The 13,911-nt window shown below is 41.2% G+C and overlaps 1 protein-coding gene across 2 annotated transcripts; it reads right to left on the bottom strand.

Annotated features, from left to right (window-relative positions):
- Window positions 1–376: 376 nt before the first annotated feature.
- LOC147300603 (kelch-like protein 10) lies at window positions 377–7,832 on the bottom strand. 2 transcript variants are annotated; one of them, XM_086285068.1, is made up of 5 exons: window positions 7,564–7,832; window positions 6,227–6,476; window positions 4,969–5,583; window positions 4,100–4,249; window positions 377–2,709 (listed from the first exon to the last, which is right to left on the bottom strand). In XM_086285068.1, the coding sequence occupies exons 1-5, from the start codon at window positions 7,713–7,715 to the stop codon at window positions 2,347–2,349; spliced, it is 1,530 nt and encodes a 509-aa protein (XP_086141194.1). In that variant the 5' UTR covers window positions 7,716–7,832; the 3' UTR covers window positions 377–2,346. The 2 variants fall into 2 exon arrangements, with proteins under 2 accessions (XP_086141194.1, XP_086141193.1); XM_086285067.1 differs by having other exon boundaries at window positions 5,996–6,476; window positions 7,564–7,825.
- Window positions 7,833–13,911: the final 6,079 nt, after the last annotated feature.

Here is a 13,911-nt window from a genome sequence, read left to right as displayed (position 1 = left end):
AACTTTGAACACAGCAGTTATTTCCTCATCTGTGTATTCTGGTCCTATACCTGTTACATACAGGGAGTTTTGACCATTAACCTCAAAACGATTGCAAATATCCATACCTGACTCAGTGGAACAAATCTCAAAAATCTCAAACGTGCGTAGTGTGGGGTGGAAGATCAGAAAGCTACTATTAACCAATCTCCTGGCTGGCTCGCCACTTTTTATGTAACCTGGACGTGTGTCCCTCTATCTATAAAGAGATGATCTATACTGCTCGCCCAAGTGCAATGTCTACAATATCCGAATCTAGGTTTGGGAAGGAGATTGGCGGTAGCAACTCTGTAAGAGCAATGAGACTTCCAACCCACATAACACGCACGACCACAGGTTTATGAAACAAAGTTTGCTTTATATATTTCCTTTTGGATCAGTTCCCTTTGCTCATCCTCAATGTAGGGATACCTTCAAATGCAGTAACCATCTCAAATGCATCACAAAAATAATTGAAACAATCAAAATAGATGTAAGACAAGAAACACAATATTTCAACACCCCAAAGAAAAGGAAAAAGAAAAGAAAATAGCACGTGAGTGTCCAGTTCCTTATGGTGTCAGTTTATTCAGTTACCCACTGTCCTGGGTTAAGAACTGAAAACGACCTGAATCTCAGGCGGAGAAAAAGTAGCAAAGAAAATGATAAGGTATCTCTCAGGTGGGCTTCCTTTTGTTTTTTTCCCTACCGCCCTCCTGGTACGGCAGGCATCAACGTGTCGGCGTCCTGACACAGAGAAGGCCTCCACAGCAGCAACAGTGTCTTAGACCCACGATACCAGCTCCTCACTTGGCACCCATGGAACTGTACCTCAAAAAAAAAACCAGTCAGAATAGTTCAAAAAGTTCAAAGAAATACTCCGGCTCCTTTCAGGTAGGTACCCATCTGTGGTTCACCGCTAACGACAGCTCTCTCACAAATGTTAATTAAACCTCTTTCCTCTCTTTCAACTGGAAAAAACCGTGCTCCGCGGCAGCATGGAGTTTTCCCTTGCCGTCCTTTTTCCTCTACACCACACCTTCACGCGCACGGAGCTGCAGATGGTGCCTTCAGGGCAAGCCCGGAAATTAAACTATCAGACAAGGACTACGATGCATTCAAAGAACCCTGTACTTCTGATTGCTGTAAATCTTACCAGGGTTACATTAGCTTTAGTTATGTGTTTGAAACAAAAGTGCATCATCCTTACAAAAGTATGTCTGTGTTATGTGTTAAAGGACCAAGAAGACCCTAATACCTATCTGATGAAACGTCCTCTCTCCTGCCCAGTCCTGATTGTGAGTCCATCCAACTGCATCCTAGCGGTAGGAGATGTGCCAATAACCACATTTCCAAAAGACTTGGTTACCGAGGGTGCTTTATACCTTATGGCCTACTATTACACCCTTCACCTTACATACCCAAAGTGTGTAGCCACTCTGCTTTCCGTCATACAGACGGAGGTTCTCTTGGACAAAATCCATGAGAGAGATCTCACATCATCTTACAAGAAGAGCATGGCTGAGTGGACTGCTTTTATTGGCCAGTAAAGCCAATATGGTCAGATGGACTATAGGAAAGGACTTCCTCTCTCCTTCCACGGCTACTACAGTCCATGTTGGTTGTGATTGATTTTTGTTTGTAATTTGGCCAGGTTAGCCCAGTGTTATAATTAAGGGTGCACGATAATATTGGCTAACATGCCGACATTTTGTGTTTGGTTTGTGCAGTGCAGAGACAGCCTCGCTTTTAGTTAATTTTAAGATTTTTTTTTTTCTTTAATCTTGAGTTTAGACAGAAGACTATTCAGAAAATAGGCTCTACTGTGAAAGAGTAAATTGACTAAGCTGAGACTGACTAGTTTGGTATAAAAGTAAGAATTGCTTTATTGGGTATTGGCTAGTACAACTGTAAAATATTGGATACATCCTTACTCAAACCTATAGACTGTTACCAGACAGAACCGCAGCTGAAATAACAAGGGAGAGTGAAAACTTCCCTTTATTCTTATGGTGTTTACCTAGCAAGAGTTGAAAAGTCCGACATGCGGCTTATTGTGATCTGGTCACCCTGTGTGCATGTCTGGTATGGCTGCTCAGCAGCCATACATTACAGGGAATGAAAAAATCTTTTCAATTTGTTATTGTTGCAATTGCATTCTCTTAATAAAACCCAGTATCTACAGTGCAGGCTCTCCTACTGAAAGTTTTTGAGATACATACATAAAATGTCCAGTTCACCAGCAGTTTAATGCTCTAAAGATTTATTTCAGTCCTTCATGTTCGAGACTCAGATGTTGACACATGGCAGTACTGCACTTTAAAGATTTTACGTGGACTCTGGTGACTCCATTGCTAATTTCAGAACATCCTCAAGTGGCAGGAAGTCACGAGGAAAGGTGTACTCAGTCAGGTTGGAAAGTCCGGACATCACACAGCAGCTCAAGTCTGTGCGGAAAATATCCATGTCGCACGCCTCATACCACTCATTGGTTAAAGCGGTGTAGTACTCGACGTCCGAAGTGGTGGTGAAGCCATTGAAACCCCCGACGACAAAGAGGCGATCATCAATTACCTCAATGCCAAAGTTGCTGCGGGGGGTCAGCATAGAGAACACGAGGTTCCACGTGTTGGTATGCGGGTTGTAAGCCTCAGCGGTGCGCAGATAGTTGTTTCCATCGAAGCCACCAACCTAAAAGTAAATACGTGGCTCAAATGATTGAATGTAAGTGTAACCAGCTTCACCGTACCCCTGTAAGAAAATGCACCTGCTATATGTCTTTAGCTGCTTTTGCACAGATACTCCAGAAAGTGACGGAAGAATTAAGTTGCAATATTGTCCAAAGTTGCCCTTAATATGTAGCAGATACAAGGAAATTGTTTACCTTAGGTGTGATCTGACTACTGGAAATACTCTGATTGGTTTAGGGTTTTACCTGGATAAAGCGAACAGCTACCTGACATATTCTCATGCTGTTATATGGAGTTTACACATAAAAGTTGTTTAAAAAAGGCCCATTAACGTCCCAGTATTTGCATTTTCACAGGCCCGCATTTGTTGGGAATGTCTAGAAAAGATCAGGGTGCAGTGGTGTGTGAAAATGACTTCTGAATTAAAAGGAGAAAGTAAAATAAAGTAGAAGCCAGCTGTTGTGGAAGTCTGTATGAGACCTTTTTTCACTCAAGCCTCAACTACAGCTATTAAAGTGCTGTTGTCTATTACACCACGCTATTATCAACAAAGATGAATAGCCCTCGACAAAAAGTATTTGTGTTTTCAGTATAAATGTCTTCACAGCTCTTTTGCCTTTAGTCCAAAAAGGAACACTGAGTTCCAGTCCTTTCTTCCTATAACAGATTAAAGTAGCCCTGACAGGCTATAAGTGCCTATAAGCCTGATCAAAGACCCTGAGGTCAGCACCAGGGTAAGGTCACTGCATTCTGCTGATGATAACTTTTCCTTTTTTTGAATAGAGACTTAGTCTGAATAGAAAATAAATACTAAACGGTAGCTAGCTAAATAAAGAAGTGTGTCTCAGAAGGTGAGACTAAAATCTTTGCTTTTTACCAAAGGGTGCAGCTGCAAAACAACTAAATAAGTGGTTTTAAGGCAAATAGCAAGATAAATTTACAGCTAAAAGGCCTACCGTCCCCAGAGGATGAGTTCTAATCACTTGGCTTATTCCCTCATTTTTCTAAAGGTATTGCAGGATAAGTTTGAAATTGTCTCTAACATATGTCCTCTATGGAACGATGAGGATGACAATGTTGGTTTTGAATAAGTATTTCTGTTGTACTGAGTGAAATGTGAAATCATCAAAGACACAACATTTTGGGAATGAGGCACATGAAAAAAAAAAGAGAGGCAGAAACATCACTAATCAGTTAAATTAATACATAGAATGAGTAAGAATGCCTTCTCTGAACCTGTGGTCAGGATAGGAATCTGATCATTGATAAATACAAAACAAAGTTAGCCAAATTCTGTGTCAGCCAAATCTGTGTTAAGCCTTGCTGATCAAAGCACATTACAGATTTGATTTGTATGTTACGTGAGTGTCAGCACTACTTTGTGGTCTTACTGCAAAGACATGATCCGCATATGCAATGACACCTATCCCGCTGCGGCGGCTGTTCATGGGACTGATCATCGTCCACTGGTTGCTCTCTGGGTTGTAATATTCAGCTGTCTGCAGACACTCGTTGCCATTGAGTCCACCACAAATGTAAATCTGAAAACAAAAAAGGGACATTAAAAATTTTTACATTTCTTAGATTTCAGTTGGAAACAATGTTACCTGTAAGTGAAATGTTTCCACATCATTTGTGAAGTAAGACCGATACTCAGTACCCAAGTGTCCAACTGAAAAATATGACAATTAACAAATGTGTGTGTTTTACAATTTTTTTAATATCTGTTATATTTTAGTTGACAAGTCAACTCAAATAAAGTACTGTACATAAATGCAAAGATGCACTTGTGATCAGTTAGAAACAAAATAGATATATATTAGTATATTTTTCAACTTTTTAAACTATACTTTTAAATTTGAAAACATGAACATAGAAACCAGTTTGTGACCTATCTTGCACCTCGCTTCACTGTAAAAATGTGTATTCCCTGACTGGTTGGCAAGTGGTTGCTGGAGGTTGATGGCTGTCACTACTGTGAAATTGTAACCAGGAAGGTTTTGCACCACAAGCCTCCTTGTGTTTCCTTTGGTTGTAAGCAGACTGTTGAGGTTTGCATGGAGTACTCTGACTTACTGCAAATACTCAAACTATTTGCTGTAGAAATCTGTAGAGTCTTTCATACAACCACTGCCTAACCAGCTGAGGAGTACACATTTTCCCCTAGCAACTGGTTGTTACCAAAGGTTGCTGACAGGTCTCTAGGCCTGTGTGCCTTAGACCCTACTCTATTTCTCTGCTACTGTTTTACTTCACCCACCCGGTTGTTAAGTGTTGTGCAGCTGGCGTGGCTCCTCTGTTCGTGCATCGGTGCAATAAGACTCCACTGGTTGATTTCAGGTTGATAGCGCTCTGCACTGCTGAGTCGTACATGCCCGTCGTGGCCTCCCAGGGCATAGATGAACCCGTTCAACACAGTCACGCTCACATAGCAGCGGCGGGAGTGCATGGGCGCCACCTCATTCCAGGCGTGAGTGGTCAGGTCAAACCTACGGACGCTGTTGAAATGCTCCACCCCGTCGAAGCCACCAACGGAGTAGACGTACCCGTTGAGGAAGGCGGCTCCATGATAAGCACGAGGACACTCGAGGTTGTTCGTTACGTTGACCCAGCGGTTAGCCCGGCAATCGTAGGCCTCGATGCCGTTAGTTGGCTCACCACCACTCCACCCCCCAATGGCCAGCAGGATGGAATGAGGCAGGCGGGGACGAGCAAGAGGGTGATACAAGGCAGACATGAAGGGTCTGCTTCCTAGATCATGTATGTCTAAGATGGCATTACTTATCATGGACAGGCACTCAGAATTGGCCTCCACCAGCTCACTAGACAGCACATTGTCCTTTAGGTAGTCTGACGTCATCAATCCCAGTCGGACCTATAGAGAGATGACAGAAGAGAATGTGACTATGAATTTCAACTACATCAGTTTTAGTAAACTCAAGCTTCTTTAGGATAATGCTCCTAATGTTGTTTAATTTTCTTATTGCTAGCAAGAGAGCGACCAAAGTCAGACACCATTAGCCTTTTCGTCAACAGGGACAGTTTTTAGTCATAGCCCTAGCAACTATACTTAATAAATATAATTTATTCTATAGTATGTGTGTAGAGATCTGATACGGTTTTAATGCTCTTGAAGAGAATTTCTTAAATGTGGTTTGGCTACACCTGAAAAGAGCAAAATCTCAAGATATTAAAGCATCCTTATACCCAGATGGATCGACTCAATCTATGACTTAAATGCTGAAGATTTAAGTCCAAACTAAATGTAGTAATGAAAGTTTATAGACCTTGGACAACAGAGCGGTGAGGTGTTGTTTCCGTTGTACAGGTACATGGCTAATCCACTTTGTAAGCGCTTCATACAAAGTGGTCTCCCACACATTGAGGTCCTCTCTATCAAGGATGTCAGCAAGTTCCTCCACAGTTAGGTGCAGGAACTCCTCCTCAAGAACAACCTGCTCAAAGTTACTGATGATGTAGTGGTAGGCCTTGGTGCGTAGTTCGGGTGATAAGCATACTTTTGTGAACTGCCAAATGCCAACGCAGTTCTCTGGGCACAGTTGCTCCCCGAGGAAGTCAGAGCAGAGTTTCACAATGTCCATTGCATTGAATTGATCAGCTGCCATGAGAAGTTCCACTACATTTTCCCCCGTTATGGAAACTGAGCCGGTGTATGCAAAGTTAATGATGAGTGCCATCATCTCAGAAGACAAGCCAGGTATGTTGAAGACCTGTTTGTCTGGGTCGCTGCAGTGGGTGAAAAGAGCCCTGAGGGTAGAGATGGAGACAGAGTAGAGAATATTAAAAGGTGTGGAGGCAACAAGATAATAAACTATGTCATGCACAAGTACTCCAAGTAACTCCAAAACAGAGTTTGTACATGTTTAGTGCACTTGATTGTTGGGTTTTCAATGTCTTTATTACATTGGCAGCATGTTTATGAAGCTATTGCCAAACACAATGCAGTCCCACACCATGACAGAGCCTCCACCGTGCTTTAAAGTTAACTCTAAACACTCACTGTTGTACCTCTATGACAAATATTGAAATCAACTCCATAGGGCCAGTTTACCCTGATATTTAGTCTAGTTATTGCGTAATTTGGCATACCTCAGTCTGTTTCCTTTCCTTATGGAAGTTCCAGTGCATGTTGCTTAATTACAGTCTCTGTTTCCCTTCCACAACCATTTCTTTTCTTTTTTTTTCTTAACATTTATTTATTGGTTTTAACAGGTTTTACATGAACCATGAAACCATTTCTGATGAGGATGAGGAAACCATTCCTCTGAAAATGATCGGGTACAAGCACTGGACTAAAAAGGGTGAAAAATGTCCAAACCAAACCTTTATAAGTCTTCAAAAAAACACAGAACTATTGCTCAAGTGGACTTTTAAAAAATCATCTGTTTCAAAGCAAAATATAAAAAAATGAGAGGCAACTCAAAACTTTTGCTCAGCGTATAACTGTATAACACAGTTCAACCTTTTTAGTATCAGGAAGTCTGGTGTGTCTTACTGTCTCAATAACAGTGGGGAAGATATTAATGTAACTTAATAAAACACTTCAATTAGACTTCACACAATCACCAAGTGATTCACAGTGCTTTTTAAATGGCACATTTACTGAAGTGGAATCTGGAGCTCTGTGAAGGTAATGATGAAATCTGCAAATGTTTGCATTATGTTTTGGGTGTATCTGTCAGTTGACCGTGACAAAGTCTTTCTATCAGAAAAGTTTTATGATTCAACCTGTTCCTTTTGGTTGGCACTGTTTCACCAACTAAGACCATGAATTACATTTTTCACAGGTATAAATCAGTCAACTGTCCTTCACATTATCAGGTAAGCAACTCACCTGAAGTACGGCGTACAGTTACATAGGATGATCCTGTGGACCGGAAATTCAACATCCTCCACTTTGATGATTGCATCACAAAATTGTCCCTCCAAACAGAGTTCATTATTTACTGAGCTCGACTTGTATGGCAGCTGGCCTTCTTCACTCATCTTGAGTTTTGTGACTGCTTTTCTTAGTTTTTTTGTCTGCAGTTTGTCTTGAAGTGTTCAAAATCAAACCTAACTGTGGAATTTGGGGAATGGAGCCCATGACATCATCATGACTTGGCAACTGTTGCCATGAATTGTTTTGAAATGTATATTTACATTGCATAAAAAAAAAGCTTTGTTTTGATTTGATTTGGATTTAAGAAATTGCATATGAGCCTCACAGATAGCATACAGCATTTTGTATGTTTGCCTCACAGAGGTCACCTAGTAAAATAAGCACTTCAAAACACTCTTACGAATGGACTACAATATCATATTTAGCTCATATTTAACCTTAATAGGCCATTTTGTTTAATAAAATCACTTTGTAATATCCAAACACAGATATTACAAAGTGTGATTCATGGCTAAGCTGTTTTCTTGGGTTGTATTAGACTTTTATCTAGTTGGAAAAATGGGCTCCTGCACTTTACTGATGTACAATAGTAGTAAGAAAGAAAGAAACAAAACACATATATACACTGTATGTATAGTACAAGACTGTTATAATGACGGTGCTTGACAGTATTACCTCAGACAGGTGCAAGCAGTCACCTGTCTGAGCACAGACTGCAGATCTGTTGTTGAGCAATTTCTTTCCATTCATAGATAAATGCAGCATCCAGCTGCAATGGGTTCTGGTTGCCTCTAATGAACATGCCAGCCCAAAATTACCCAGGCATATTCAGTGGGAGAGACATCAACACTAAATGCTGGCCAAGGAAGTGTCTGGATATGCTAGTGATCTTTGGCAATGTGGAGGCGACACGCAAACTGCCACAGGCCAGGTTGTTGTACAGGTTAGAGAACTTCATCTCGATAGCTCTGTCAAGTCACTTCCACCAAGAACAGTCAGATGGTCATGCAAGGGATCACGCGGGATCATGCGTCATGCATGCTCAGCCTGGCATCAGGATGCTTCAGTCAGTTGCAGCAGGGTGGCAGTGATGACAGTATAAGGCATAGGTGTCAAACTCTGGCCCGCGGGCCAAATTTGGCCCGCAGCCTAATTACATTTGGCCCGCAAAGCCATACCAAATTATTATTAGAGCTGGCCTACTGGTATTATACAACTAATATACATATTGTTTAGTATTAAACTTTGCTTGTTCCATATTCAGTTTTTCAGCAAAACTTGTTTGAGTCCATAAGAAGAGATTCATTCTTAAATCTGGAGGAAGATTTTTTTTTCAATAAATATTAATGTTAGCCCGCGACCTTGTTCCAGTTTTGAATTTTGGCCCACTGTGTATTTGAGTTTGACACCCCTGGTATAAGGCATACACCAGAGAAGTCATTCCTTTGTCACTATCAGTGGCTTCATCCACCTGCAGAGGAAAGCAGCTACCATGCACCTTATCATTAAGCACTCGATAGGCAACTTTACAGGGGTAGAGCACAGACGCAGTTTTAGCAGAGACACTGTTGAGCACGACGGTTTAGAAGTGTGTGTCTGAAAAAGCCCTCTGACTTGTCTTTGTGCTCTGGATGTTTGGCGTCTTAGCTTGTTAAGCTTTAAACTGTCACAAACTTGCACTTTAAGACAGACACGCTGCGGCCTCTCCTCATCACCCACCGCTGCGCAGGTATGCTTCATCTTATCTTCTTTGGTTTGGAAACTGTAAGAAACTCCATTCCGGGTTTCTCTGAGGCGTGGGCTTTCATCATCAGAGTTCATCCTCCTATAACAATTAAAATATTCTCAAGCATGATCAACGGTTAATTACGGCACCGGCCGGAGTACCGGGAGCAGTTTGGAAGAACAAAAAGACGCGGAGACTGTTCTAAATTGTCATCCCAAACTAACTCAAAGTTTATTCTTTGTGCAGCAGTTTTTATAGGCAGAAGGGTTTGTGTGTCAACAAGTTTCAAGTTACAACCATATAAGGAAGTTCCCCCTAGCTCTGAAAGGGGCCTTCTATAATCTCAACATACCTTTGAAAGGTCCGTTAAACACTAGACAGTTAGAATCCTTTAGTGATATAAGTTTGCACATGGTAGAATACTGCATGTAGTTATTTGCATTAGGAAATGTTTAACCATGTATACCCAGAGGCACATAATCAATTGTGTGTGATCCTTAGCAGGCTGCAAGCCTGGTGTGCACTCCAGGAATGCACCCCCACGTCCTGGGAGCATGAGAGCTTGCACCCCGTCCTATTGTTCCACGGCAGGATCAAGCAGCTATGCCTGTTCCAGTTTAAGTGCCTTCTTTACATATAGATGAACTGTTGGATTTTCCAGACCAGCAGGCCAAGGGAAGTCGCCCATGGGGTCACAGCAAGAGGAGATGAGGTTCAAACAAAGGGCATTGCAGAAACAGGGTCCTTTGTATAACATCATCAAAAACAATATCCTGTAAATGCTACCATGTAGAGCTGGGCGATATGAGATTTTTTCATATCACGATATGTTTTTTTCATTTCAGGCGATAACGATATCTATCACGATATAAGCCAAATAACTATATTTGTAAGATTTAAATGTGCCGTTGCTCACAAGTAAAATGTGAAATAATCAGCAGCTTGTTTTTATTTAAATATTTATTTCCCATAATAAGTTCAACAGGGTAGATGTACTTAAGGAACATGAGACTTTTTCAGATAAATAAAGGCAAATATTGCAAACTACACAAAAGGCAGCCGCTGAAGCGTTTAAGTTTCAAAATAGAACAAACGAAACAGACTAAATTGTCAATTCCACTTAGAAACAAAATATTAATTCTAAAAATAAATCTTAGTTTGTTTTACAGAAGAACAGACAAAACTGACAAACTTTTGTCAATATCAAATAAACTGAGAACTAAAAGGAAATTCTCAATCTCTCCTTGTTGTATAGCTGAGCTTTTCAAACAGTTTTGTGCGGTCAGCTGAGCGCACCATCCGCTCCGAGCTCCCTGACCTGCACTCAATCTACAGCAGGCGGTGCTGGACCAAGGCCAGGAAGATCGTGAAGGACCTCAGCCATCCCAACAACGGACTGTTCTCTCTGTTGAGGTCAGGAAAGCGATTCCGCTCCCTGAAGACCAACACAGAGAGACTGAGGAGGAGCTTCTTCCCGCAGGCGATACGGTCTCTCAATCACACCACCACACAGTCCTGACCCACACATACAGTTCTTACACACACACTGGACTTTCTGGACTTTGGTTTTGCACAACACTGGTCACTATATTCTTCATTTCCGGTTAATACTTGTACAGCTGCTGTTAGTGTGTATATATTTATTTATATTTAGATTTCTTCATACATTCTTATATAGTTCTATATTGTGTATTTTGTTGTACAGTTATTTTATTTTCAACTTTAATTTATATATTTATCTTTATCTTATTCTTCCCAGTTAAATTTACCCTTCATTCTAATTTGTGTTGTACAGTTATTTCATTTTTAACCTTAATTTATATTTTATTCCTTCCTAGTTAAATTTACCCTTTTTAATTTTTCATATTTATTTCCTATCTTATTCATAGCCTTTTCCTTTTTTGTTCTCTTTAGGTCACGAGCAGTTGTCCAAGCATTTCACTACATATCGTACTGTGTATGACTGTGTACGTGACAAATAAAATTTGAATTTGAAATTTGAATTTGAGTTTTAACAGTTACTTTAGTCTGACAAAAGCCGAATGACGAATTAGCGCTTCCAGTCAGAGACTGAGGCTACGTCCACACGTACACGGGTATTTTTGAAAACGGAGATTTTCCGTTTTCGTTTTAAAAAATAATCCCGTCCACACATAAAGGCAGAAATGAAGAAAAACGCTGCTATGAACATGCCAAAGCAGCAGGTGGCGCTAGATTCCTAACTGTGCAGAAATGTTGGCCAATCAGAAGTCTAGAAGCCTCGGTGGGAAAAAGTAAACAAAGCTGCGGCATAGAAGCAGAACCGAGTCGTATGTGTGGAGGGACAGTAACTGTGTGTATATGTAAGCATTTAAACACTGCAGAGAGTAGAATTAACAGTATTGTAGAAATTCATTTCACCGAAACAATAACGTGGCGCACAGTGTGACGCATGCACCAGTTTATTGTATTTCCAGACTTGCTTTCGGCACAATTTACAGTGCACGCTGCTCTGTTTTTTGTCAGACTTGAAATAGCCGAAATACCTTCACACTACGGAACTTCTATGGCTCTTCCGTTCGACAATCTCTCCGGCATTGGAACCATCATCTGTTTTCTCTTCGGTCACGCTCGGTTGATTTTTCTAGTCGGCACACTCATTTCCTCCATTACGCGCTGGCTGCTTCCCAAACAAACACGTGCGGCTTGGCACTTGTGCTGAACAAGTCACGCGACGTGACGCTGCGGCTGTGATTGGTTCGGCTCTGCGCTACTTAGTTTGGATTGGCTGACCTTTTTTAAAAAAAATTTTTTAATTTTTTTATTTTAAGAGGACAAGAGCGGCGAGGTCTATCGCGATAGCTTAATTTCTCTATCGAGTAAAAGTTATATCGCGATACATATCGTTATCGTTCTATCGCCCAGCTCTACTACCATGGTATCAAAATATCACAACAGAAACATATTTGGTGATGCTTCATCATCTGCTTTGTGTTTGTGTGCGAGCCCCGTCAAAAGCCTGTGCATTATGCTGGCAGCGTCCAAGATGCAGCTTCTGGTTTTTTTTCTGCATTAACATCTCGGGTTGCATTTCATTTTCTTAGTACTTATTTTAATATCTTTAGTTTTTTGTATTTTGGTCTTACTGTAATTTACCTGCTGTGGGCTCAGAGTTATTTTCCCTGATTTTATTTCATATAAACGTGTTTTTCAACCAAACGGTGAGGACTTACCTTCTTCCTTCAACTTCAGAATAGTTGCATGAAGTATACAGGGCAGGAGGTGACGGGCCAGGTCTGCAGGTTTCTGCATCGCCATGTAGTGCAGAACCTAAAGACAAACCCCCAAAAAGTTTAGTCTTCCTGGCTTCTGTTTTCTTTTTGCTCTTTCAGATCAACAGAATATTTTTGCACAGCCAACAGGCTGCCTCTGAAGAAGACTCCAGATAAACGGTGACCTTTCTCTATGATGGTTATTCACAGAGGGACCGGTCATACCCAGATCTTTAAATCTGTCATAAGACTATCAGTGAGCATTATTTTTAACTTTCTCTTTTTGGATAAACAATGTCTTTAAAAGACAGGCAACATTTTCAGTGATGGTGCAAACTGGAGCTCCGAGCTCTGCTTTCATATGTGCAGGAAGAACATGCAAACGCTTGGCAGGGACCTGCCCGGGTCCAAATCCAGGACCCTCTTTGGGTGAGGAAACAACTAACCCCAGTTACTGTTTGTCCCTTTCCCATAAAGCCGACCGGATCATTAATAGAAGCTGGTTTAAAGTTGTTCTTCATTTAACACCATCACACCACAGAGAGCTGCTGTGTGTCAGTTAAACATCGTGTGTGACAGCATCAGATCCTTTTTCATCAACATGTGAAAATGCTTCAACATACATGAGCCAAAACGGTCCCATGGCAGAAGCTGATCCTGAAAATCAGCAGAAACATTCATGAAAACACTTTGTGATCCACTTAGTAAACACGTTTGGCTTAAAAACACGCATGCGGCAAAACGAACGACCTGCTTCAGACCTTCTCGGCCTCCTTGGTGTCATCAAAAAGTCTTTTTTTGCGTCGTGCAGGTGTGACCCTGGCAGTCTCCCAAGCCTCCACCCACATGTTGCCTGGGATCTTCATCCTGGGACTGAGTGTCCCCGTCACCATCGTGTTGCCCTTCTCATCGACCACTTCCTCTTCTACGTAATCCCGAGGTGAATACCAGCGCACAAAATCCTCCAGGACACAGCCGGGGTTGACTGCCTGTGGACAGAGACACAAACTCGTACTTTAAATGAAGTAATGTGTAAATATATTCACTGACACCTCATGCTGGCACTGACGACTGTAACAGGGCCCACTCACGACACCACTGCATTCATGGACCCAAGCACACCAGGTTGTCACTGAACATAAAATGTCATTTAGGCATCAAAACGATTTCCTTCTGTTCAGGACTGGAAGTAAATACGTGTGATCTGGCAACAAAAATGTTTTACTTTTTTGTGTAAGAGTAAATCTGAAAATCTATGAATAACAAATCAATTGTATTTTAGTTTTAAAACCAGTTCAGACTGAATAAAGAGCTCGTCCACAC

The sequence above is a fragment of the Aulonocara sp. 'chitande type north' Nkhata Bay genome, unplaced genomic scaffold (genome assembly GCF_057382095.1).
Source record: "Aulonocara sp. 'chitande type north' Nkhata Bay isolate Kocher_YH1m ecotype deep benthic unplaced genomic scaffold, A_spYH_male_GT1.1 unmapped_scaffold_23, whole genome shotgun sequence".
Classification (NCBI taxonomy): domain Eukaryota; kingdom Metazoa; phylum Chordata; class Actinopteri; order Cichliformes; family Cichlidae; genus Aulonocara; species Aulonocara sp. 'chitande type north' Nkhata Bay.
The sequence above is the reverse complement of the archived record's forward strand: the minus strand, read 5'-3'. Positions and strand labels throughout refer to the sequence as shown.

Bases quoted from the DNA above. Each gene is read 5' to 3' on its own strand.
- LOC147300603 (XM_086285067.1), bottom strand. From the start codon at position 7,715: ATGAGTGAAGAAGGCCAGCTGCCATACAAGTCGAGCTCAGTAAATAAT. The intron at 6,477-7,563 runs GTGAGTTGCTTA...CTCTACCCTCAG, and splicing joins AACTGTACGCCGTACTTCAG to GGCTCTTTTCACCCACTGCA. The intron at 5,584-5,995 runs GTCTATAAACTT...ATCTCTCTATAG, and splicing joins TCACCGCTCTGTTGTCCAAG to GTCCGACTGGGATTGATGAC.